The following is a 24,666-nucleotide window of genomic DNA, read 5'->3' as shown; positions in this document are numbered from 1 at the left end:
GCAAGCACCAGTATCATGGTGAGCTCCCGGTACAGGGCCGGGACCAGAACTTCCCAACTATGGCCTTGGATGGGGGACAGGGCACCATAACCACACACCACAAGCTGGGCAGCACCAATTCCCAAAAAACTTTATTGTTTCAAGTGGCAAAATGTTATTGGTCTCTGTGGGGCACCTGGCAGGACGGAGGGAGACCTGGGGTGGGGCTGGGGCAGGGCTCCGCCCATTACAAAAATCAAAGGCTTTTATAAAAAATGCTATAAATTGGTATCAAAAGAAAACCCAAGGGAGGCTGGAGGAGGAAGCAGAGAGGGAGGTGTGACGAGAGCAAGGCGGGAAGGGGGGACCAAAACCTTCAACCACTAATGCCTGAATCTGGTCAGTTGGGGAGGGGGGGGGCGGTGTCAGGAAGGGGATACAAAGTGCATAAATGTGCCTCCCCAGACGCTCCTCAGAGGTGGAGGGGGACAGAGGCTGCAGCCTGGGGCATGGTGGGGCTCCAGTCATCTCCTCGCCGGGGACCCCACAGGAATGGGCACTGCCTGAGACTGCCAGATGGGAAGGACCTGCAAAGGGGGAGGGGGGAGAGGTCAGAGCGGGAGGGACGCAAGGGGCGGGCAGAGGGGCCTCTTCAGCCCTGGCTTCCTCTCCCCACATCCATCCTGGCTCTCCCAGCTAATAGGCCCAGTTGTGAGGAGGGTCCCAGCTGGGGACTTTGAGCCTGGTGAGTGCCCCCAGGAGTCCCAGACCAGAAGGGTCCCAGACCAGAAGGGCTGGCTGACCCCACTCGGGCCAGCCGCTGGGAGGAGGAAAGACTGTCCTTGGGCCCAGGGAGGAAGGCAGGATGGGCGCCCTCCTCCCAGTCCCTCCCAGGCCAGACAACACCCTGCTCTGTGGGCAAGATCTAGGGGAAGCCAAGAGGCCCACCAGGTCCTGGAGCTTGGCTCCAGCTGCCTGCTGCCAGCCTCACAGAGAAAGCCCTAGAACAAGGTACAGGGCCTCCTGAGCCATCCAGGGCAAGCCCTACTCACCCCCAGGTCCCAGACAGGCCCCAAGCCTAGGAACCCGCCCTCACCTCGATGACTTCTCAGACCTTCTTCTTCTTCAGCTTCAGGGCTTGTAACCAGTTGGGCGATGATCCTTCGGACCTAGATGGTACAGGGCAAAGGTCACAGGCAAACCTCAGGAAAGGTGAGCAGAGGGAGGAGTGGTAGGGAGAGCAATCCTCTGGAAGAGGCAGGCTGAGGCCTCGCCGAGGAACCGGAACTCTCGTGCCAACTTAACAGTGAATTTAGGGCTTATCGACCCCTTCTAGAGCCTCAGCTTTCCTCTTCCATAAAGCAGGGTTTCCCTTTTCAGGCCAACCCAGTGAGGCCAGTCGAGGTCACCTACCCTGAGGATTTCTCTGGCTTGGGAGGTAACGCAAGGGGCTTCCCCAGCCCTGGGACCTTGCAGGACTTGGATCGCTGCACTGCGGACTCCTTCTGGCTCGGCTTGCTCTCCACAGGCTCCCCCTCTTCAGCTGAGCGGTTCCGGGGGCGCAGCTTGGCCTATGAGTTGAGCCCGAATGCAGAGACATCAGAGGAACAAGCAGGGGGATTCACGGAGGACAAGGCCTGCTCCCAAGCGGACGCAGTCCCCAGAAACGGGCATGGACCCCTCTGCAGTGCTTTCACCCAGATCGATGGGAAATCGTTTAAAGACAAGTTTCCAAGAAGGGAGCCGTGCCTTGCGCCAAGTAGGTCCTCGAGAAGATACTGCTACACTCGATTCAGACTCACCGGGCTGGACAAAGCCAGTGGTGATTTCTCACCCCTGTGCCTTTGCTCATTCTGTTCCCTCTGCCTAGAATACCTCCCCATCACCCCACCCTCCACAACCAGCTCCTATACATGCCTCAAAGCTCAAACACTTATGTGAGGCCTTCCCCAACATACCCTCTCATCCCACACAGTGTGGCCGCATGAAGTAACTCCTCTGTCTCTGAACAGGCCCAGCCCCTTATCTGTGCCTCCCCAGTCACACGTCTCCCTCTCCCTCTCCCTTCACCAGAGCTAATCAGAGCCAAGGCTTGTGTCTCCCACACCCCGGGAAGTTCTGGAACACGAATGCCCTGTGCTTCCTTCCACCACACTCAGCCCGCAGCACAGGGGCCAGCAGGGAGAGCAGGATGGCAGGAGGAACGGGAAGAAGGGGCCAGGGGAGGGATGGACGGATGGATGAACGACGGACAGAAGACAGGCTGGACGCAAGGTGGCTAGCTGGGCTGGACGTGCCGGCTGAATGATCAGATGGTACCTTCAGGGCTGACGGACTCAGGCCAGGAAAGAGGTTGACTTTCAGCCCCTTGGTGCCCAAGGACATGCGTGTCCGGCGGTTCTGTGGCTCCTCTGCCACCTCCTCGTCTGAAGACGGCACCCGAGAAGCTCGTGGCTCTACGAGGGCCCAGAGGGGGGACTCAGCACAGACAGCAAGCCCACAACACCCCTCCCTCGCACGGCTCCTGGACAGCGACACGGGCATCAGGAAACAAGACAGGGACCTACCCGTGGAGTCCTGGAACAGGCGTGCCTCCGAGTCTGCCGCCTCTGACAGGCCCAGGGTGCCCCCAGGCCGGATGGCCGGGGCCCGGTGCCCACGCTTGCGCCCCAGGTTGGCACGGCTCCGGTACATGGCGCTGTCCAGGACCTCGGTGTCCTGCTCGGGACAAGGGCAACACCACTGGCACCGCTGTCCCATCCCCAAGACACCTCAGCAACAGCTGCCTATGAGCTGCTCCCCCCAGCGGCCTAGAGCCCCTGTTCACTTGATTCACTTGCTGCCCCCTTCCTGCCTCCCAGGCTGACAGCACTCAGGGCTCTGCTCGGCTCAGGCTCCAGGGACGAGGCTCCGGCTGCGTCACCCACCTGCCCCCCAACAGCCCAACCACTGCCCTGGGCTCAGCCTACACTGACCTCAATGAAGGAGAAGTCCTGACTGGGAGAACGGGGAGGAGGGCCTGGGGGGTGCCGCCGAGGGGGCCGCGTCAGGCCCTGCTCGCCCTGCCCGACCCCTGAAGGGCTCCAGGTGCCGTCCACCTCTTCTGTCTGGCTGGCTTCACCGTCAGGCTGCGGCCTCCAGGAAGGCAGAGGGTCCCCACCAGGCTCCAGGGACTCCCCTTGGACGGCACCTGCTGTGGCTCCTTCCTCCTCCAACGGGTCCCTGGGGCCTGAGGCTGCCGACTCCCTACGGGCTGCCGCCCTGGAGCTGCTGGCAGTCAGCATCCCCTCCAGCAGGCCCTGGGAGCCAGAGGGTGGGGAGCGGGCCGGGCACCTGCCAGGACTGCAAAAGAGACAGACCAGAGGCCAAGGTCACCCATGAGGTCACACCTCTCTCCCCCAAAGCTCACTTCACAGTATCTGTGCCCCCTACCCGCACCTCTCTTTCTCCCTCCTTTCCATGCTTTCCCAGCCTCCTCCCAGAAGGACACGGTCAGAGCCTTGTACAGCACAGCACAGAGGGGACAAGCTGGGCAGCCTGGCAGGGTCAAATCCCGGGTCTGCCACTTACTAAGGCTTTCTTTCTTTCTTTCCACCATTTTATTTTTTGAGAGTCGGAAAGAAACAGCGCACGTGCAGGGGAGGGGCAGAGAGAGAGGGAGACACAGGATCCGAAGCAGGCTCCAGGCTCTGAGCCGTCAGCACAGAGCCCGACGCAGGGCCCGAACCCAGGAACACAAGCCGAAGTTCACGACCCGAAGCCCGAATGAGCCACCCAGGTGCCCCACTGAGGCTTCAGATGAGTCCCTCCACCTACAAAAGTCTCGGGGTCCTCTACCTCTGTAGTCGCTGGGGCGTGAAATGGGAACCACAGCACAAAGTGCAGCACCTGGCACTTGGGTGGCAGCGTGCACCCATCAAACAAAGCCAGCCGTCGTTACTGCTGCCGCAGCTACTGTTCATGCTGTCAACGTGCCCCTCCTGGGGGTGCCTGCCTGGACAGCCAACTCTCCCTGGGATGAGCCAGGCACTGGCTGGTCTGGCTGTGCAACATCTTCAGCCCTCAGCCCCCACTTCCTCCCTTCCTGTGCCCCAGTCTCAAGGAACAGCCAGGGACTCCCAGAACACGCCGGGCCTTCCTGGACCGCTGTGTGTGTGCGTGGACAAGCCGTTCCTCTGCCCGGAGAGCTCCCCCACTGCCTCTCCACTGGGTCTCCCTGCAGTTCCTCTTCTGAAGCTGGCTCGCTCCCCTCCCCCACGCCTCTACCTTTCCTCAGCCCTGTGAGCCCCCCAGTGACCAACTAGAGGACAAGAAGGGCCCCTTGTGGGCCCGGGGCTGGCCAGGAGGAGCAGGACAAGGCAGATGTTTGCCCAGTGATGAAGAGGCTGGGCCACCTTGCCTCTCAACTCGGCCTGTGCATCTTCTGCCTGCCACTCCTTCAAAACACAGCAGCACCAACACACGGGCACATCACACACGCTCACCGACTCGAGGAGCTGGTGTGTGGGCCAGCCGCCACCCCCTAAAATATGGACACACCCCACGCACACAACGCCCCTCCCTCAAGGTACATCTAGGGCCCAGCCCCCATAAGCACAGCCAAGCCACTCCCCAACATACACACACACACACACACACACACACACACACTGACACCACACACACACAGGGCGGGGGGCGGGCGTGGGAAAGGCTGGCAGGGGCAGTGCCTGGAAGCCAGGCCTCGGAGAGTTCCCCAAGGGGAGGGGAGTGGGGCAGGTGAGTCAGAAATGAGCCGGAAGAGGGGAGGGCAGGAGAGAGAACGTGTGTCAGTCTGTCTTTCCACAAGCTGCTGACAGATGGAAATTAAAGCGGTCTGGGCAGGAGGGAGGAGGCGGGGGTGGTGGCAGAACGGAGCAGCCCTGGACGGGGGCCAAAGCCAGCTCACCCTGCAGCTCCGAATCAGGGAGGCTGGAAGGGAGGGGGCAGCGGCGGCACCCCACCCAGCCTGAGGAGGCCCTGCCCAGAGCCTCTCCCTGGGGTGAGGCCGAGACAAGGCTGAGGGCAGGCCCTGAGTGAAGGGGATGTGAAACAGCGGATGGGTGGATGGAAAGATCCACATCCAGAGCAAGATCTGGCCCTAAGTCCCGTGGGCAGAGGGCAGGGGATGAGCTCAGTGGGTTCTGGGGGTGGCCACGAGGAGGGGAGGGTGGGAAGAGCACTGGGGAATGTGGTATGCCTCATCCCTGTGTAAACCCCCATCTCAGGAGAAGCTTTCCTGCCTCTGAGCACCCGGAACACCTATAACCTCAGCTCCTCCCTGGCAGGGAATCAGGAGAGAACGGTCAGGAGCCTGTGCTGAGCGCTTACACTGGCACAGATCCGGGCTCATCCCCCACTACGCCCGCGGTTACCTGTCCACTCTGAGCCTCGGCGTCTTCATCTGCAAAATGGGGAGATTAAAAGCGGCTACACAGGGACACCTGGCGGGGACTCAGTCCATTAAGCATCCGACTCTCGATCCTGGCTCAAGTCATGATCTCTCAGTTTGCGAATTCGAGCCCTGAGTAGGGCTCTGCCCTGATAGCACAGAGCCTGCTTGGGATTCTCTCTCTCCCTCTCCCTCTGCCCCTCCCCTGCTCCTACTCTCTTTCCACCCCACCCCCACCCCCCATCTCTCAAAATAAATAAACTTAAAAAAACAAAACGTAGCTATACTTCACTGGGTCTGCAGGCAGTACGTTGGAAACGTGTGCTCAATTTTGACGAATTTTTACGATAATCATCCTTCTCAACACAGGCTCCTGGCCTGAGGACTTATCTCATTTTGCACCATCTATAACCCTCACCCCATCTGGACTTAGGGTCTCCTGACTGCTGCTCCAGGTGCAAACCCAGGGGATGGCATGTGGTAGATGTGCACAAAATCAGCTTTCCAGGGAGCGCGTGGGGAGCGAGGTCAGTTAAGCCTCTGACTTCGGCTCAGGTCATGATCTCTTGGTTCACGGGTTCCAGCCCCGGCTCAGAGCGTAAAGCCCGTTTTGGATTCTGTGTCTCCCTCTCTCTCTCTGTCCCTCCCCCTCTTGCTCTGTCTCTCTCTCCAAAATAAATAAAACATTAGGAAATTTATTTAAAAAATAATAAAAATAAATAAAAATTAAAAAAAAAAATCAGCTTCCCAGTATTCAAGGCTCTAAGGCCCAAAATGAGGGAGGCTTAAGCCTGGAGCTAGAATGATGTGTCTAAATGGGCAGAAGCTGGCTTGGACCCGCGAGAGACAGGAAAAGTGCCCAGAGAGGACGACAAGGCTGGGGCCTGAGGGAATACAAGGGGGCCATAATCACCAGCTGTGAACCTTGTACGTGTCATGCTGCCTCCCTGGGCCTCAGTTTCCCCACCCATGAAGTGAGGGGGCTGGCCTCAATGATCTCTCAGGATCATCTCAGATTCTATGAAGACCCCAAAATGACAAAGAGGTCTCTGTACCACTTGGGGCCCCAGGGAGGGACAGCAGATGACCAGGAGGCCACAGAGAGGAGAGGACAGTGCATGAGCTCTTGGGGGACCTAAGAGAGCCACTCCCACCAGGAAATGGTGGCCCTACACACAGAGGAGAGGCCTGGGAGCTCCCCATGACCTCTCACCCCCATGCTGGTCTTGTCACAGCTGTGCTGGACAGGACCACCTGCCATCAGGGGTACCTTTTCCCCCCACAGAGATGATGACAAAAATGTCCCCAAGGGCCTCACTTTATGGACAGCTCAAATTTACAATCCAAATTTGCACATCAGATACAATTACAAGTAGCAAGCATTTTTTTTTTTTCAGTGTTCACCCACGTGTCAGGCAGGTTTCTATCACTTTACATGTGTCTTCAACTCTTAACCCTGAGAGTCTGCGGAGAAAAGCACTCCCAACGTACAGACAAGAAATGGGAGGCCCTGAGGAAGAGAAGGAACATGTCCAAGGTCACAGAGGTGGTGGCAGAATCAGTACCCAAGCCTGGCACATGGTGCCAAACCCAGACTACTCGGAACTGTCCTCAAGGACTTCCAAGGGGAACCTCCAAAATTGCCTTCCAAGAGCAATTTTCCAGGGTGGAGAATTTCCCTAAGTCAGATGCCCGGAACACAAGTTCTTTGGATATTAGTCAAATAAGCTTGGGAAACCTTGCACTAGAGAAAGGCGAACAGGTTTCCTTGTGGCTGTGCTTTCATGTGCTACCACATGCCCATACACAAACACTCGAGGTCTCCGACAGGGCCACAGAGTGCACAGCATTCCTCAAACGTACAACACAGACAGAAAACCAGAGCGTCTTAAAGGTGTGATAGAGGCTAGGCTACCTGAGTGTTAAGGACTCCCTTCCTCCTCGGCTCCTACCTTCCTCTTCCCCAACCCAGATATTCCCGCTGTCCCCTTCTCAACAGCCACCCAACCGGAGGGGAAAGGTGGAGGGCTGTGGGTCCTGCTCCTTGGTAATCTGAGAGTCTTGAACATAACCACACCTGACAGCATTTACAATGTGCAAATCAGAAGGAAGCCCTGCTGTGCGGCCGTAAGCAGGTCACACCCAGTTGGAGATGATAAAAATCCCTTTCCACGTCTTAGGGCAGCTGTGAAGGTCAACGAGGTAAGATGTGCAGTTGATACTAAGCCCTGTAGAGTGGAGTCTCGGGAAAAGAAACCAGGAGCAACCACAGGGCGTAGGAATGGTAAGGTTTCCCGAAGCTAACCTTCGAAAGCCAGGCTCAGAGACGTCCAGGAACTCATCCTGGATCCCAGGGGCCTCCGCACTCCCCACCCTGTACACCCACCCCTTCCTGCAGCCTTCATCACCAACCCATGCTCTGCCCACCTTTCTCTCTCTCTCTCTCCCTTCTCCTTAGCCGCAACTAAACCTGTCCACACCCCATGATTCCCTCTGGACCCTTCCCTGTCCCCTCCACTACCACCAGCCCCTTCCACTTACAACACAGCCCCCACCCGACTGCCCAGTGAGAAGATCCAGCTTCTTCCGAAATGTAGAACTTTCTACTCGGTCAAGAGAATAAAACCAAATCTCAATAAACAGAAATGTTAAGGAAATAGACGCGATGGCTTTTTAGTACCCTTTCTAGGGGTGAAATCACCTCCACTGGTTTCAGAACGTAAAAATCCCTGAGACAGATTGCAGCTGGCTCGTCAACAACTACCAGTCTGTTCCTCTGGAAAGCTCCCTTTCAGGAACTCCATGCATGGAGGCCAAGATCATGGGGTCAGGAACCAGGTCCCTATGACCTTCAGGTTCTTAAATTGTCTGCTCTTCTGGGCCTTAAGACAGGGCAGGCAAGATGCCCCTAATCTCTGCAAGAAACAAGCGCCACTGTGCACTCCAGTCCTGCCCTGCAGTAGCCCAGGCCACGGGGACACGCAGAATCCTCCTTCCGACACCCATAAAAGCATCCATATCCCCCGGCCTGGGAAAACCCACGGCTTTGGGCCAAGAGGCCTGGGGAATAGGTGCTGTGCACAACCTGGGCACCAGAAGACAAGACACACCCCCTGTCTTCCAGGATAGTCGCGATACGAAGCACCGAGGAAGCCTAAAGCATGGGCAGCAAATGAACACCACCTCAGACATCATAATCATCATCAAAAAAAAAAAAAAAAGAGAGAGAGAGAGAACTCACCTGTGGGTGTGTCACATTTCAATTCTTAAAAAATTTAAAACTTCACAGTCCAGACCATCTCCATTTTCCAAACCCTAAATGTCCTCAGGGGAAAGCGGTTTCTTCCCTCCTCAAAAAAACTTGCAGGGTTTCATACAGCGGCTGCACCTTCCCTCCCACACAGGGATGGGGCTCCCTTACCTGGTTCCAAAGCCAGGGGTTTCTCCCATCTCCATCCCGGGTTCTTCAGGGCAGTTCTCCAGGGAAAGGAGGGAATGGTCTTCACCCTGGGTCTCTGGCCCACTGGTCCCGCCAGGTCCCAGCTCTCTGGCCTCCAGGCCCGGGGACGAGACACCATTGTCCCTCAGCCCCAGCTCTAGGCACTGGCTGACCTCTCCTACCCCGTGCTCCCTGGCTTCGCTTGGGGCCCCTGAGAGCTCTGCGTTCCGGAGTCCCAAGTCCTGGGTCCAGTCCATCCGGCCCACTCCGCACCCCCGTGAGTCCTGAGAACCTCCAGACTCTAGGTCACATGGCACCTCCAAATTCTTCAGGCCCAGACTGCTGCCCCAGTCTACCTGGCCCGCCCCAAGCTCTCTGGGGCTGCAGCCTGCCCCCGGGGCCATGCTCCTCAGCCCAAGGTCTGGGGTCCAGTCTGCCTGTCCCACCCCACGCTCCCTAGATTTAAGGAACTCTCCGGCCTCCACACCTGACCAGTCAGTCTGCCCCACGCCACTCTCTCTGGCCTGGCTGGGGCCCCCTACATCCCCGACACCAGCCAGATCCCTGCTCCTCAGGCTGACATCGGAAGTCCAGTCCTTCTCCCCAACCCCAATGCCCCTGGGCTCCTCGGATCCCCCAGCCTCCAAACGGCTGGCCAGGTCCACGTCTCTCAGGCCCAGCTCATCTGACCAGCCCATGTGTCCCACGGCTTCCTCCCTGGCCTCACTTGCGCCCCCAGAAACCACACAGCCGGACACCTCCAAGTTCCTGAGGCCCAGCTGGTCGGTCCAGTCCACAGGCCCGGTCGGGGTCTTCTCTGGAGGCACAAAGGGGCCACCTGCCATCTGGCCAGAAGGGCTCAGGCCAACACCTCCCGCCCGATCGTCACCGATGATGCCAAACTGACGGCCCCTCTCGGCAGCCTCCACGCAGAAGTCGCCTCGCCAGTCTCGCTGCCCCGGGCTGAAGGTAGCCTCCGGCTGGGGTACGACACCAAGGCTGAAGTCGCCCGCCCAGCCTCGCAGGCCCACCTCCCTGTCACTCCGGCCAGCATCGCTCGGGCTCTGGCCCCCTGCCTGCTGCGCCCCCTGCAGCCCTCCAGCATCCTGGCCAGCCCCGCCACCGTGCCAGCTGCCCTGGTCTCTCTGTCCCAGTGGCCCGTCCTGGGACTGAGGGGTGCTGGGGCTGAACAAGCCCCCTGATTCTCTCTCTTCGGGCGGGCTTGCATCCCTGCTGGTCTGGCCCGGGCCGTCTCTGCCACTCGGAACCTTCTTTTCAAACTCCTCATCCTGCTGTTGGGCTTCCTCAGGGCTGAAGCCAGCGCTCAGGGCTCTCATTCCGAAGCCTCTATCCTGGGGGCCAGGGGCTGTGGAGCTGCCGCGGCCACTATAGTCCCTCATCCAGGCGCTCTTCCCGAAATCCTGATCTGGCTGCTCTGCAGAATCTCTCTTCCCAAACTCCTCGTCCTGCCCATCTGCCAGGTGGTCCTTCTTCCCCAATTTCTGGTTCTGCTCGTCTATATCCCGGCTGGCATAAGCACCCAGTGAATCTCTCTTCCCAAATTCCCAGTCTTGAAGGCTTACATCCCGACCGCAGTAAGTACCCAGCGAATCTCTCTTCCCAAACTCCTGGTCTTGGAGTTCTGCATCCCGGCTGGAGTAGGTGCCCTGGGAATCCCTCTTCCTGAACTCCCAGTCCTGAACATCTGCCTCCTGGCTCTGCTGAGTGCCAAGCTGGGCTGGCTTTCCAATCACCCAGTCCTGGGCCCCGGGCCCCCCTGGGGCAGACACTCCACTCCCATCCGGGCTGGAAGCCTCGATCTCCTCCTGGCCGATGCCACACCTGCTGGCCCAATCCCTGGAACTCGCTTCCCCAGCTCCTTGCCCACGCTTGCTGGTCCAGTCCCCCTCTCCAAGGCCTGTGTCCCCTCTAGGGCTTGTACCACCAAGGCCATAGTCCTGAGAAGTGTCTTGAGACCAGTGGGAAGGACTAAAACTGCTGGGAGAGGGGTCTGCTGTAATTCCAAATTCACTCTGCAGATCTTTCTGGGCCCAGCCAAGGAGTCCCTAGGAATCAGAAAAAGAGAGAGACACAAAGAAACAATGCTTAGAGTCAATCAGGGTGGGAGTCCAGAATGAGAATCAGCATTGCCTAGTCCAGAGAGCCCCATGTTAGCAAGAGAAACCCTGGGTTTAGATCCCAGCTGTGTGACCTTGACCAAATCACTTAACCACTCTGGGCCCCAGGGTCCTCACCCTTAAATGGGAAGAATTCCTACTGCCTGGGGTGGTTTGGGAGAATTAAGCAAGATCATTTTAAGCCAAATCTCAGCACAGTGGCTGGCATGCAAGGGGCACTCAATATGGACACTCAATCAATGATCCCATGGTCATGTTTACAGGCCCTTGGGTAACACTTGGCCAAGCGCCAAGAGAAAGGCTGCCAGCAGAGTGGTCTTCACAGGGGTGTGGAAGGAGTGACGTTTCCATGAAGGGTGGTCAAGACTCAAAGCCCCTCCACAACCTGCTTTCCAGGTGGAGAGTCTGACCCTGCCCCTGCCCCTACTCGCCCCTGTAAGTTCCCAGGCCCTTCTTCCCTAAGGAAAGCGCCCTTCTGCCTGGCTCCTCCCAGGAAGACCTCACAGCCCTCGCCTTGTCCCTGGAGGAGACAGGAGGGACAGGAGCTGCCACAGGCGGAAAAAGCCGGTCCAGGGCCCCCTGCACCACCCCCCCCTCAACCCCATACTCCCTGACTCACTCCTTCAGGCGGGTCAGCCCTGGGCTCAGGGCTGCGGAGCCGGCCCGCCTCGTCCCGCAGCGCCGCGTTGGCTAAAAGCCTCTCCAAGACAGACATGCTGGGCTCCTGGTCCCCGAGCCGGGCCATGGCCCCTGCCCCCAGCCCGCCCCGGGCTGCTGGGTGCGGCTGAGCTGAGTGCAGGGACGGGACTGGGCCGCTCCCCTCGCCTGGACCTGTCCAACGACTCTGGCTCCCGCTTGCCCTGGCCCGGCTCCCTCCACGGCAGCTGCAGCTCTGGCAGCCCCGCCCAGAAGCCAGTTGAGTCACCCAGCGCTGGACAGACACACCTACCAGGAGCTAGCCCGGTCTTAACTCCTTCCTGCTCCTCCTTCTCTACCCCTCCAGCCCCTGCCCCCAGAGGCCTCCCGGCTCCTCCTTCCTTCTAGCCCCGCCCCTACCAGCCCAGGCTGGCCTTGAAAACTACATTTCAAAAGCCACCTGGACCCCAGCCCTTAAATTCAGAGGCAGCCCGGTAGGAGAAAGGGCACTGGCCAGGGAGCTGGCGCTCTGATCAAGGCCCAGCCACCAACTTGCTGGGCAACCCTGCACAAGGCTCTGCCCTCTCTGGGCCCCGAGCTTCCTATCTGCAAGGCAAGTCTTGAGCTCAAGGGTAACAACGGTCATAAAGCCAACACTCAGTAAACACTCTCGATGAGCCAGGTGCTATTCTTAGTACTTTACAGGTATTACAACTTATTTAATCTTTGCCATCACACCGTGAGGGAGAGTTCATCATTGTTACCCCCATTTTACAGAGGCAGAATCCAAGGCACAGAAAAGTAACTTGTTCAAGGTCACATCTGGGCCAACCACAGAGAACGCAGGCAGTCTGGTTCCGGAGCCCAAGCTCTAAACAGCTGCACTGCGTTGCCTTCCTCGATACCGTTTGTAAGGAGGCACTTTGAACGCTCAGTATATGTCAAGCATTGTGCTCAGCACACTTCATATTCCCTGCGGTACCACCCTAAGAGGCAAATGTTCTTATGGCGAAAGGTTTCTGCAGCTTAGAGGTTAGGGTTAGCAAGACGACTCAGCCGGCGGAAGCTCGACTTGGATACGAACTCACTCTAAAGCCGAAGCATCAATCCCATACCCTCTGCTCTGTCAGCTCTGCCAGACTGCCCAGCCATGAGGAGCACATCCACAGGTGCCTTGCTCACGGCGGCATCCCGGGCTCTGGACACCGAAGCCCTTGCTTCCATCCCCTGAGGCCCCCACCCTCCCTGCGGCCCTGTCCTCACCTCGGAGCAGGCACTTGGGGCCTGCGTATCCTTCAGCTCAGACCCGGCTCCCCGCCTTGCACTGCCGGCACTAGGTGGTGGCGAGGCCAGGAGGTCATCCAGCCAGCGGGAGCTGCTTTCAGGGCCTGCGGGCTCGGGGGACGCACTACAGGGATCTTGAGCTTCTGTCCTGGGTTGGGTGGCCTCAGCCTGGGCCAAGGTCATGGCCTCCTCCTCAGCAGGCAACGCCTGCTGGGGGTCAGGGATGCCAGCAAAGAGGACGCAGGGCTGGTCGGGGGGTGCTGGCTGCTGCTGCCCCAGGACCGGCTCCAGGATGGGCAGAGCAGCCTCCCTGGTGGCCAGAGGGAGCAGGGACTCCTGTCCAGCCACGGGCTCCCGCTCCTCATATCTCTCCTCTGCCTGCAGCAAGGCCACTCCAGGTGGGCCCCCTGGTGTCGGTAAGGGCTTGAGGGGAACAACTGGGGACTGAGGTTGACTCTCGCCATCACCCTTCGGGGCTGGGGAGATGCCTGGATCATCCACCTGCACCCAGGAACCAGGAATTCCTGGCCCCTCTGGAGCCGACTGGGTCTCTCGCCCCTGCTGGGACACTCCTTTCTCTCTGCTGGATGCAGCCCAGTCACCAGCCTCAGCAGCCTCGGCAGCCTCGGTGGCTTCAGTGATGGGGGAGGGAGGTGGGGAGTCTAGCCGCCACACCCCAAGACCCGAAGGCCGAGTGGGGAAGGTCCATTCAAAGGACTGTGACAAGCTCCAGTTGGACTCTGTCCCACTCCCGAAGGGACGATCCAAGGCAGACTGGCTCCCCTGGGTTTGGGGCAGGGCAGCCAGCGAGCCCCCCAGCTTCTCCTGGTCTTGGCCAGGCGGCCGGAGCACACCCTCAGAAAATCGGCGCTGAGCCAGGCTGATGGGACGGAGATCTATGTCACCCTTGGCCGCCACATCCCCAGATGGAAACGTCCGAGGAAGATCCGGCAACTCACCCCCCTCAGTCAGGGGCTGGGCAGAGGTAGCCGGGGGCTGCCCCAGGCTGTGGTGCCCTGAGACCTTCTCAAGGGCCGGGCTGCCAGCTGCAGGGGCCTCTGCGGCTTCCACAGCAGGGAGCCCTAAGCTCGGGGCGCAGTCAGTGCTCTGACCCTCATCGGGCAGGGCTACAGTTGCGGCTGCTGGGGTCACAGGGGGGCAGGGAGAGGGCCCAGAAACTGCAGGACTCTGGGCTTCTGGAAGCTGAGAGTGGCGGGGAGAGCTCTCATCAAGTGAGTGATGTCTGGGAGACCCCTCAGCAGGTGAGTGAAGTCGGGGAGACTCTGGGGCTAGGCCTGAGACTTCAGTGGGGAGGCTTGGGCTGGCGGAGCCTCCATTCTCTGAGGCGGAGCCTGGACTCGAGGGGCCCCAGGGCTTGGAGACCTGCAAGAGAAAGGTCAAGAGCCATTACTCCCCTCCCACAGAGACCCCAGGTCGGCTGCTTCCTCACACTCTCAACTCCACAGACCAGAGGAGGAAACAGGAACTCAGAAGGCGGGCCTCTCAGGGCAGCTAAGGGAAGCCCCGAGAATTATTTTGGGGCATCTTATGCTTCTTAGGGTCTGCAGACCCCACCCCCAGGCCCTCTCCCCAGAAAATGCACACAGCCTCACTCATAGCATCTCCAGTGGTTCAGATCTTCCCTCCCCGCCAACTCCCAGAGCTCACCTAAGGATGTAAGAATCTGTGGTGCATCGGTCAAGAACCCCGGCTTGACAAACAGAGAAGGAAAATGGGGAATCTGCCACCTGGGCAGGCGGGGTGTTGCCTCGGAACAGGTCTGTAAGCCCAGGGTGGAGCCAGACCACCCACAGGAGCAGCTACAGGGGGCGCTGTGGCGCTCCCCACCCCGTTCTGTGTATCCACACGTCCCAGCGCTACCCAAGGAAGCAGGCAGGTCCTGCCTCGGGATCCAGGCAAAAGGCACCAAGGGACATGAAAGCACATGGCTTGGAGTCATCGGCACTGCCTCCTATGAGCCGTATGCCCTCCCATATGGTGGTGAGGTGGTATCTCCGAGCCTCCGCTTTCCCATCTGTACACTGGGGCTAACGGCAACAACATCCATCTCAAATAAATAAGATCTGTGCACAGGGCCTCTCGGGATAGGACTCACGGAAAAAATAGATGCTATGGGATAGGGGTCTGGGAGAGGAGGAAGGGGCAGAGCGCCTGGCATCCTGGCATTCCACTGCAACACTTGGCCTGTCCCCAGACAATGAAGGAAGCCTTGCTCCTTTTGACCTGTGCCCTCCCCAGGGGTCACGCTTCCCCTGCCACCCCCTCCAACGGGGCGGTTTCTCCCGCATCATCGCCCACTGGGTCTGGGAGAGAGAAGGTCCCACTTGCTTCTCAAGTCCCTTTCCTTTGCCCCCATCCTCCCTCCTCTCCGTACAACTCCAGTGTTCAACCGCACGCCCTAAACTACACCACCCACCACCCCTCCTGTCTGAGCACCTACAGAGCCCTCCAGCATCCTGGTTCTCCGTTCCTTGACCCCTTCTTGCATGGTCACTTTGTGAGCCACCTCTCCCAGGTCATACTCTACTCCTTGTCCTCACTGGTAACTGCAGCCCCTCTATAATCTCCACTCCAAGTGTCTGCTCCCCGCTCCCACCTCCTATGGGTCCCGCTACCTCTTTCCACCTCGCTGATCCTTCAAACGCCTCTGCCTCCAGGAAGCAGAGCCTACTAACCCTCCTCCTTCTCATGGTCCCTGTTCCCCTCCTGCCCTCACTTCTCGGTGGTGTTTAAGTCGCTTCTTTCCACAATTCCCCCACCAACCTCCATGCAACGTTTCCACCCAGCTCTCCACCTCCCCGCAGCTGTACCTGGGGCTGGACGTGGCTGCAGGACAGGAAACAAGCCAGATGCCCGATCTCCCTACCGCCTGATCAGCTCTCAAACCTCCAGGACCTCAAACGAGCCCCGAGCCCCCGGCCGTCCCCTAATGCTTCCCCTCGCGTGCCCACATTCCCAGGGGATGCTTCTGCGTCTGGTGTTCTCAAACCCCAACACCACCTGCCGCCCTCATCAGCCACCAGCCCTCACACCCTACTGCCTGCGTGTGAGCCCAAGCACCATGCTCCCCTCCTATGCTTGTGAGCGGTCCTGGCTCAGAGCTCTCTCTCTCTCCCCTGCATCATTGATTTTTCCTTCTCTACTGGCTCATTTCCACCAGCACACAAACTGCTCTTATGTCTTCTGTCTTAAAAAAAAAAAAAAAAAAAACACTCTTGACCTCACCTCTCTCTAAAGCTTACCACCAGGTTTCTTGAATGCGTTGCCTACATTCACTCTCTATCCATGGAGTTCCTCTTGTCTCGCTCTCTCCTGAACCCCCTCCAGACAGGCTTCTCCCTTCACCCGGCCAGCTAATGCTACCGTCAAGGTCACCAATGACCTCCCTGTAGCTGAATCCCATTCCCAGGGCTCACCTGCCTTGACTTGATAGCAGCATCTGACCGTGGGTCATGCCCTCCTCAAGCCCCAAAGGTGGCTGCTAGCTCTGTGTGGCCTCTAGCACCCCAACCTCCCCAGTCTCCTCCTGGTCTCCCCTGCTACACATGGGGCCTGGGCCCCCTGCCCTCCTGTGCCTCCCCGGCTCCTCTGGTGACCTTAACCCCCCTGTTGACCTGCCCTTCTTAACTGCCACGTTGTACGCTGACAACTGTCCAGCTGTCCCCTCAATATTTCCACTGGGGTATCGAAGAGGCATCTCAAACTCAGCAAATCTAGAAACAAACTCCTCATATCCCCCCGATCCTGCTTTACCCTTCCAGGTGCCCACCTGAATGAACGGTAACCTCGCCACCCTTCCACTGCACAGGCCAAAGGCCCTGCCGTCATCTGTGACTCTGCACTGGCTCGCTCTCCTATCAAGCCACCTGCAAACCCTGCCCGCCTCACCTTTAAACCCTATCCAGAGTCGACCTCCAGGGTCCAGCCACCAGGCTTATGCCCCCACTGGTCCCCGCTGCCGCTCTTGGCTCCTTGCAACCAAGATGACGCTTCGCGACCAGGCCAACACCAGGTCGTTGGTCTCCTCCAAACCCCTCAGTGGCTTCTTCCCCTCACTCAAGGCCAAGTGTTTCCAGTGGCCTGTGAGGCTCCACACCATCCAACCCTGCACCCGACCCACCAGCTGTCAGACCTCGCTGGCAGGCAACTCCTCCTCTCTCACTGCAATCCAGGCATCCTGGCTTCCTTACCAGGAAGGTACTAAGTCTCCTGTACTTAGTTCTTTCTGCCCAAAACGCTGTTCCCCAAACGCCCATGCAGCTCACTCCCTCACCTTCGCAGCAAGGCCTCTCTCATTGCCTTGGGCCCAGAGCTCCCTGCCTCGATGGGACTCCCGCACTTGTGACACACTGCAGCCTGCGGGTTCAAGGGATGCCTGTGCTTGTGTCTGCCTCCCTGCACTGGGTGAGCTCCCTGGGAGCAGGAGGCCGTGCTCTTTGTTCTCTGCTGTGTCCCTGGCACTCGACTCACGGTAAGTGCTCAGTAAGTATCTGTCGGATGGACGAGGGAATGTGGTCGGGTCTCCATCGAGGGGGAGACAGGACAACCCTTGGCCAGAAGGGCCCTATGAGCTAGAAGGGGTATCAGTTACTTGGGAGAGCAGGCTGACCATCCTCTGAGCACGCTGTGGGGAGCAGTGAGGAGGAAACAGGGAACACCCGCTTCTGACCCCCTTGTCCTCTAGGCTGCCTCCAGCCGCTCACCTCTCCTCAGGGGTCTTGCTCTGCTCTTCCTGGCACTCGTTGGGAGACATTGCTGGCCCCTCCTGGGACCATCCCCTAGAGAGGGTCCCACTGTCCTCATCTGAACCCCGAGAAGACAGCCCAACCAGGGAGAACACTGGAATCAGGCACTTCAGATCCTGCGTCAGCCCCTGGGTGCCAAACCTTCGTGAGCCGTGGCGTCCCCACACCTCACACGGGACCAGGAGGGCCCAGCAGCCAGAGTTCTCATAAGGACTAAGTTAGTCACCGCTCCTGGGACGTGCCTAACACGCCGCAGATACCTGATCAGGGCTGGTTGTTATAAATACTATAATTACTGCTTGTAACGAGTAGTTTCACAGCTTGAACCACACTTAACCACCTCGAGGACTGAAAACAGTGGCCTGGGAGTCAAGAAATCAGAGTCTCGGGGCCAGACCTGGGTGGGGCACACCACCTCCTCCACAGGCCTCAGTTTCCCCATCTACACCACAAGGAGGTCACACAAAGGATCTCAGAGATGACCCCTCCAGCTCTAAAATACTACGATTCTGATTCATAACAGGAGGCTAACTCACATCGGCAGGTGGGTCCAAGCTGGCTGGCTGAGCCAGGTCCCCGTTGAAGGCCAGGTCCAAAGGGGCATTCCTGTAAGGGAACAAGAAATGGAGGCAGAGAATAGAGCAGTCTGCCACTGATGACCAGGGGGAGACTGGATGGAGAGTCTGCCGAAGTGACTTCAATAGCCCCCAAAGTCAAACCCCCCAGGCATCTACTACTGAGCCCCACCTGGAATCACTGAGGACAGAGAAAGTGTCTCTCGTTTCCAGAGAGAAAGTGCCCCGGGAGACAGTGCCCATTCCCTACCTGCACATCAAGGGTTAAATGCCCCCCACCCACTCCTCTAGGAGAAGCACCCTGCATGCCCAGGCCCCTCAGTGGTTCCCAAAAAGCTAACTTCTCCTTCCTCTAGCCCATAAGGGGTTAACGTTCTCCTCCAGCCAGGAAGAGTGCAGCTGGTCCCGGCTGCCCTGCCAATGCTTCTTGAAGGATTGCAGGGGGAGGAAGAGGGGGAAGAGTGATTTTCCAAAGTTGAAGTTGCTCCTCTTGAGTTCTGCTTAGAGCAAGGAAGGGGAGGAAGTCTGAGAGCAGACGGGCCTGGGCAGCGTGTGACCTCCTGGACGCCTGGGACGAAGAAGGATGAACTAGGGCCCCTGCCCTCCAGGCAAGTTCAGGTGAGAATGGGGCCAGGCTGGGGGGCAGGGTAGGGCAGGGGCCTTCAGCTTGGGACTCAGCCCAGACCACAGGAGCCCTACCCTTCACAGCAGTAGGAAGGGGAGGGGAGCCTGTGCCCACCACTCCCAGGGGCACCTCCTGGCCAGCCCTCCTTGACACTGGCACCAACCCCAGACAACTGTAGCACGTCCCACAGTCTCCAACCTGGCCGTGACCTCTGTGCACGGACGCTGGCCGGCCTGGCATCGAGGCGTGCTCGTGTCATAGCTGTTCTATCAGACTCCTCCTTGTGGGCAGACTGCACCCTGCTGATCCTATCCTCGCCCTCTGCCCCCCCCCCCCAACACACACCAGCACCTGCACGCTGTCCCAACCTCAGTAGGAGCTAGCACTAAAGAGAACAAGCTTTGGAATCAAATAGACCTGAATTCAAATCCTAGCTCTGTCCCTTATTTGCTGAGGAACCACGGGAAGTCGTTTAGAACCTCAGTTTCTGCATCTCTAAAACAGGTCTAATATTCTCTCCATCAAATAGCGGTGAATCACATGAGGCAAATTCAACTCTCCGGATAAAAAGACCCAAAAATAAACTTCCATACAGTGCATTGAATTCCACCGTTAACATACATCAGCTCTGTAAAAGAACACAGCACTGACACCATCTACCAGGGGAGTGTTTTGTGACTTAGACCAGGGTCCGCCTGCACTCATAGCACACTGACCCCAAACTAACCTGACCGTGAAGGTCACAGTCCCAGATAAAGCCACCCCCTTGTCCTCCAGGATGCCTCCCTCCGCTCACCTCTCCTCAAGGGTCTTGCTCTGCTCTTCCTGGCACTCGCTGGGAGGCTTTGCTGGCACCTCCTGGGAGCATCCCCTGGAGAGGGTCCCGCTGTCCTCATCCCTGGGACCGGTGGCCACACCATACGTCCTGGGGCCATATCTTGAGCTGCCATCATGGTTAAAGGTGAGGCGGGAGCCCCAGAGGCGATCAGGGCTGGCAGGGACCTCCTTCCGAGGCTGCTCCATCTTGGCCAGGATCTCTTCCACTGTGGTGGCTGCAAAGCGCTCTGAGGCCGGACGGAAGGGGGCAGGGGCCTTCCGCACGCCTCCTGGGGCAGCACATCGAGCTGGGGGTGTCAAAGGTGGCATCTCTTCTTTCCCGGCCTCCTCTTTCCCAGTCTCTCGAGTGGCTTCTCCTCCAGTAGAGGTCTCAGGCGTAGGCCTTGGTGCAAAGGGAAGGGGACGCTTGCTGCCACCATAGGGCTGGGGTCCTGCGAGCATGTTCATCTTCCGGGCAGAAGGCAGCTCAGCCAGGGGGCCCCGGGGGGGCCGAGGCCCAACAGGCACCAGCAGGCTGGGCTTGGCAGGCAGGGCTGGCTTGGCAGGCAGGGCCCGAGGTTTGGGCTTGATGGGGGGTTTGGCCCGAGGGTCACCTACCGAAAGGAAAGGATTGGTTGGGGGTCTGTCAGAAGATCCAGGAAGCAGAACTTCATCTCCCACCCTGTACAAACTCCGAAAGTTCACATCTTTCTAGGTACAGGGTAAATGTCACCTCTTCCATGAAGCCTTCCTTGATCATCCATACACATCTCAGAAGCACCTTCACCCATCTCCAAATTTCAAAAACATTACTCAATCTCCCTTACAAACTAAAGCTACTTAAGGGCCCAGCTGGCATGTAATTTCTCCTTATAGCCCCCTTTGCACCCTAGCACATGTTCTTATCAAACGAACACACTAATGAATGAACAAAAGAGCCAATAAATGGATGCCTGCCTGCCCACATCAAGCAGTCAGGCCACCATGTCCCCAGTCCTGTCCCTTCCTCTTACATGACACTGTACTGCTCCACCACCCATAGTAAACCTAGCTCAGCTTCTCCACTCTGGCTCCCTACTCCACCCCCCTCCCAGAGTACACGCCCAGGCCACCTTCCCACTGTCATCCGGTGTGTGATCAGGAATGAAACTTACTATTGACCTAAGCCAAACAGAAGTAAACCTGCTACAGGAAAAAAACAAGACCAGAAACCTACCTTCTACATAAGGCATTCCACTGCCAAATAAAAGACTTGGAATTACTCATGGCCATGGCCCTGCTAATAGAATCCTGTATCACCCACTCATTGGACCCAGCCCAAGAAAGGAGTCTAGACACAGAGCCAGGAGGTCTGGGTTCAAACCCCCCTAGGTGCACACCATTTCTCCTCTAGGCCTCAGTTTCCTCCTCTGCCGAACACATGGTTTAATCCGCACCACACCTCGAAGGGCAGTCTGCTCTCATGTGCTGGGGACCTAGGTTCTCAAACCTGGTCTGAAAGGGCTCGACGGGAGCGAACGACCTCGCAAACTCATCCTGCGTAGCCTCAGTGTGCCTCCCACTCTCGCTCCCCCGCCCCCTCCAAGACAGAGCAGGGGTTCCGCTGCTGCGCCCCCACCCTCCTCCGGGCCACCCTCCTCCGCCCAGCACCCATGGGTACCTGGCTCCGAGCCAGCAGACACCGGCTCCTCCTGCATTTCCCGGGGCGGTGGGGAAGCCATGGCTGCGCCTTCCCGGAGAGCCGACACTTTCATCACATGCGGCAGAACCTGCGTGAGAATTGGGGAGCCGAGGGGTGTGAGCGGGGTGGCCGGAGACCCAGGAAATGAGAGCAAGAGACTGAGAAGGCACAGGGGCTGCGAGCTGGCAGCAGGCTTGGCTGAGGGAAGCGTCCTTCCAGCAGGGGCAGAGTGTGGGACCGGAAGCGGGAACTTCAGAGGGGGCTGGGGGAGGTCAAGGGAGGTCCCCCGCAGCCGTATCCTCCACTCGTCCCAGACGGCTCTCTCAACTCCGGTCTCCTAACCCCGGAGTCCTGGAGCTTCAGGGACCCGCCCACTGCTCCCTCTGGCAAGCTCTCCAAGACACCCCACTTACCGTTGCCAAGGCACCCCTTGGGTCCGGCAGCCCTGCCTGAGGTATCCACTCAGGGCCGGAGCAAGAGGGCCGCGAAGTCTGAGGTCTCTCCGTGAATCACCTCATGGGAGACGGGAAAAACCCGCTCCTCCCCAACCTGGGGCTCCGCCCCACCGCCTGCCTCCCCCCTTCCCGCTCACCCTGCCCCCCCCCCCTCCTGCAGCTGGGAGTGGTTCCCTCTCCCCCCTCTTTCCCCTCCTCCTTCCACATCCCTGCCCCACGCCCGCCTGCCTGCCTCGGAGCTGTCTCATCCAAACACGGAAAAATAAGGAATAAAAAGTAAACATCTGGAATACATTTTTTTTTCTTTAATTTCTCAATCGCTTTGGCTTCAGCTTGGAATTTGATGAGGTAAAGCCAGGGCCTAGTCCTGTTGCCATAGCAATGGCCTCCCACTGGATTTCCAGAGCCTCGCCAAGAGGAAGGAGGAGCCGGCCCAGGCCTGGGCTGGGAGAATGGGACAGGACTTGAGAACATCCGGGGGGTGGGGTGGCTTGGGGGAGAAACTCCCTGGGGTTCCCCTCTGGGCAGTCAGGGCGGGATAACCAAGGCAGATGAAAAGGGGATATTGGGCATCACTCACCAGCCCAGGGTTGGCCTGAGGGGTATTGAGGGGGACAGAAGAAGAATTTTTAAACCAAGAGACACAGCCCTTATGGCAGGGACCAAATGATGCCCTTCCTCTAAGCCGGTAGCAGGAGCTTGGGGGTCTGATATACCAGGATTCAGACGCTGGATGGGTCTACCACTCTCCAGCTGTGTGACCTGGGGCACACTGCTTCCTTCTCTAAGCCTGTTTCCCTCTGTAAAAACAGGAGTTAACGAGACAGGTGGGAAGCCCAGGTGAGAAGGTACATGCAAACTTAGCACAATGCCTAACCCGGAAAAAGTATCCAATAAAGGTCGGCCACTATCAGCATGATTCCATTGGGTATCACCAAGGAGGGAAGATCCTTGGTAACTACCTCCTCCTTTCCCCAGGGCACAAGCTGCCAGCATTCCAGACCATTCTTTCACTCCCAAGGGCCCCAGTCTGGTCACCTGCTCCTCAGACACTCCACTACCTCCTCAGTTCCCATTCTGACTCCTGGAGCACCATCCCACCCACAAGAACCCACCGCCACCACCACCGGGCTCCAGAGCCCCCTGCCTGCCTCATTCCAAAGGAAGGAAGAGGTTTCCTATCACCTGGTATGCACACAGCCCTGAGGACCACCCAACACTCTCCCACCTGCAAGGGGCACTGCCTTCCTCAGCACCCACTCCAGCTGGCCTGGGAAGGCAGCGCCAGATGCCAAGAAGGGACCTCTGTGGCCCAGCCTTTGCACAATTCACCCACCCCTCACATGTGACCCTGCCCCGGCTTGTTTCTAAGACAGGAGAGAACACGAAGAGCATAAAGAGAAACCCAGTACCATCCATCCTCGGTCAGCCAACTACAAGGGAGGGTTGCACACCAGGGGTGGATGAGAACCGTGCAGAGCCAGTCCCAATGTGCATGGGGGAGGGGCACACGGCAAGGAAAAAAAAAATTAAAAAAACACAAGATTGTTTCCTTGTCCTTGAACACTATTACAAGGGACATGGTGTGGGTGGTTAGAAATAGGGGCAAACTGACCAAGAAATGTAAAACCCTTTTACCTGGGGCCCTGATGGGCACCTCTACAGTATGAGGGGCTGCAGCAATGAAGTGGGGCCTTCGGCTTCCCCAAATGCGAGGGCCAGAGAAGCTCAGAGGCCCCGGCCAGGAAACCCAGGTGACCAAGGCCATAGCCAAAAGCTGAAGAATCACAGCGGCACTGAGCACTCCCGCCCCCAGCAGTCAGGGGATACTAGCTGACCCCCAGGAGCAAAGGCCGCCAGAGGGGCTAGAGAGAGAGGCTGGGCAGCTCCAGCCGGATGACAAGGGCCCAGACAGCCACCGGCGCAAGCGGGGTCGCCTCTAAAGACCCTGGGATCTCCGGCCGGATCCGGGACAGAGAGGTCGACAGGGACAGCACGTAAACTGCTGGAGGAGGGAGGGCCAACGAGAAGACGGAACAGCCCGGGGCGAGGGGCCGTCTGGAGGGGCCCAGTGGGGAGCTCTGGACACAGAGGGGACGCCTGCAGCCGAAGAGGAGGAGAAGCGGGTGGAGGAGGAGGAGGAGGAGAAGGAGGGGGCGGCGGCGGCAGAAGCGGAGGACCTGTGCGCTGGATATGAAGCAGCCGGCGAACAGACGAGGGACTGGGGACGCGGACCGGGTGGGGGCGGAATGGGGTGGCTGGGGGCGTGCCGAGGGAGCCGGGAGAGGGGGCGAGCACAGGCCCGGGGAGGGAGAGGCGGGGGTCCCTCCAGCAGCTCCGCCCGCCCCCGGCCCCGCCTCAAGCCCTCGCCCCCTCCCCCCTTTCTTCTAGCTCGGGCAGCACGAGCTCCAGACCGTGCACCCTCCGCCCCCGCGCACACGCGCCAGCTCCCCAGTGACCCCCGCTTCCCCTGCACCCCCGGCCCCTGCAAACTTTCCTGATGACCCCCCCCCTTTACCTCAAACCCGAGGTCCCGGCAGGAAAGCGCCCACTCCTTCCATGCCTCTCCCCCGCCCCTATCCCGGACCCCGCCCCCTCCTTCGCCCTCCTGCCCGCCCCCGCGCACTCACGCGCTCCCCCGGGATCCGGCTCCGCTCGGCTCGGGCTCGGCGCCCCGACGCCAGTCCCCGCCGCCGCCGCCGCTGCCGCCGTCACCGCGGGACCAAGCCAGAGCGAGCCCCGGCGGGGCCCCGCCCCTAGCTCCGCCCAGGCCCACGCCCCCAGAGCGCCTCATGAATATCCATGAGCCGGTGGAAACCGGGAGTGGGAAGCCCGGGCAGAAAGCACCGGGCCGTAAGCACC

The 24,666-nt window shown here is 59.0% G+C and overlaps 1 protein-coding gene across 2 annotated transcripts; it reads right to left on the bottom strand.

Moving 5' to 3' along the window:
* Positions 1-114: 114 nt before the first annotated feature.
* On the bottom strand, positions 115-24,538 carry TNKS1BP1 (tankyrase 1 binding protein 1). Of its 2 annotated transcripts, none has more exons than XM_049646758.1 (12): positions 24,435-24,538; positions 21,329-21,437; positions 19,649-20,282; positions 18,189-18,258; positions 12,866-14,269; positions 8,811-10,894; positions 2,955-3,321; positions 2,547-2,697; positions 2,299-2,435; positions 1,393-1,550; positions 1,076-1,148; positions 115-566 (listed from the first exon to the last, which is right to left on the bottom strand). In XM_049646758.1, the coding sequence occupies exons 2-11, from the start codon at positions 21,420-21,422 to the stop codon at positions 1,088-1,090; spliced, it is 5,160 nt and encodes a 1,719-aa protein (XP_049502715.1). In that variant the 5' UTR covers positions 21,423-21,437; positions 24,435-24,538; the 3' UTR covers positions 115-566; positions 1,076-1,087. The 2 variants fall into 2 exon arrangements, with proteins under 2 accessions (XP_049502715.1, XP_049502723.1); XM_049646766.1 differs by lacking the exon at positions 24,435-24,538 and adding an exon at positions 21,763-21,937.
* Between the last annotated feature and the right edge of the window lie 128 nt (positions 24,539-24,666).

The sequence above is a fragment of the Panthera uncia genome, chromosome D1 (genome assembly GCF_023721935.1).
Source record: "Panthera uncia isolate 11264 chromosome D1, Puncia_PCG_1.0, whole genome shotgun sequence".
NCBI classification, from domain to species: Eukaryota; Metazoa; Chordata; class Mammalia; order Carnivora; family Felidae; genus Panthera; species Panthera uncia.
This window is presented reverse-complemented; position numbering and strand designations above follow the sequence as displayed.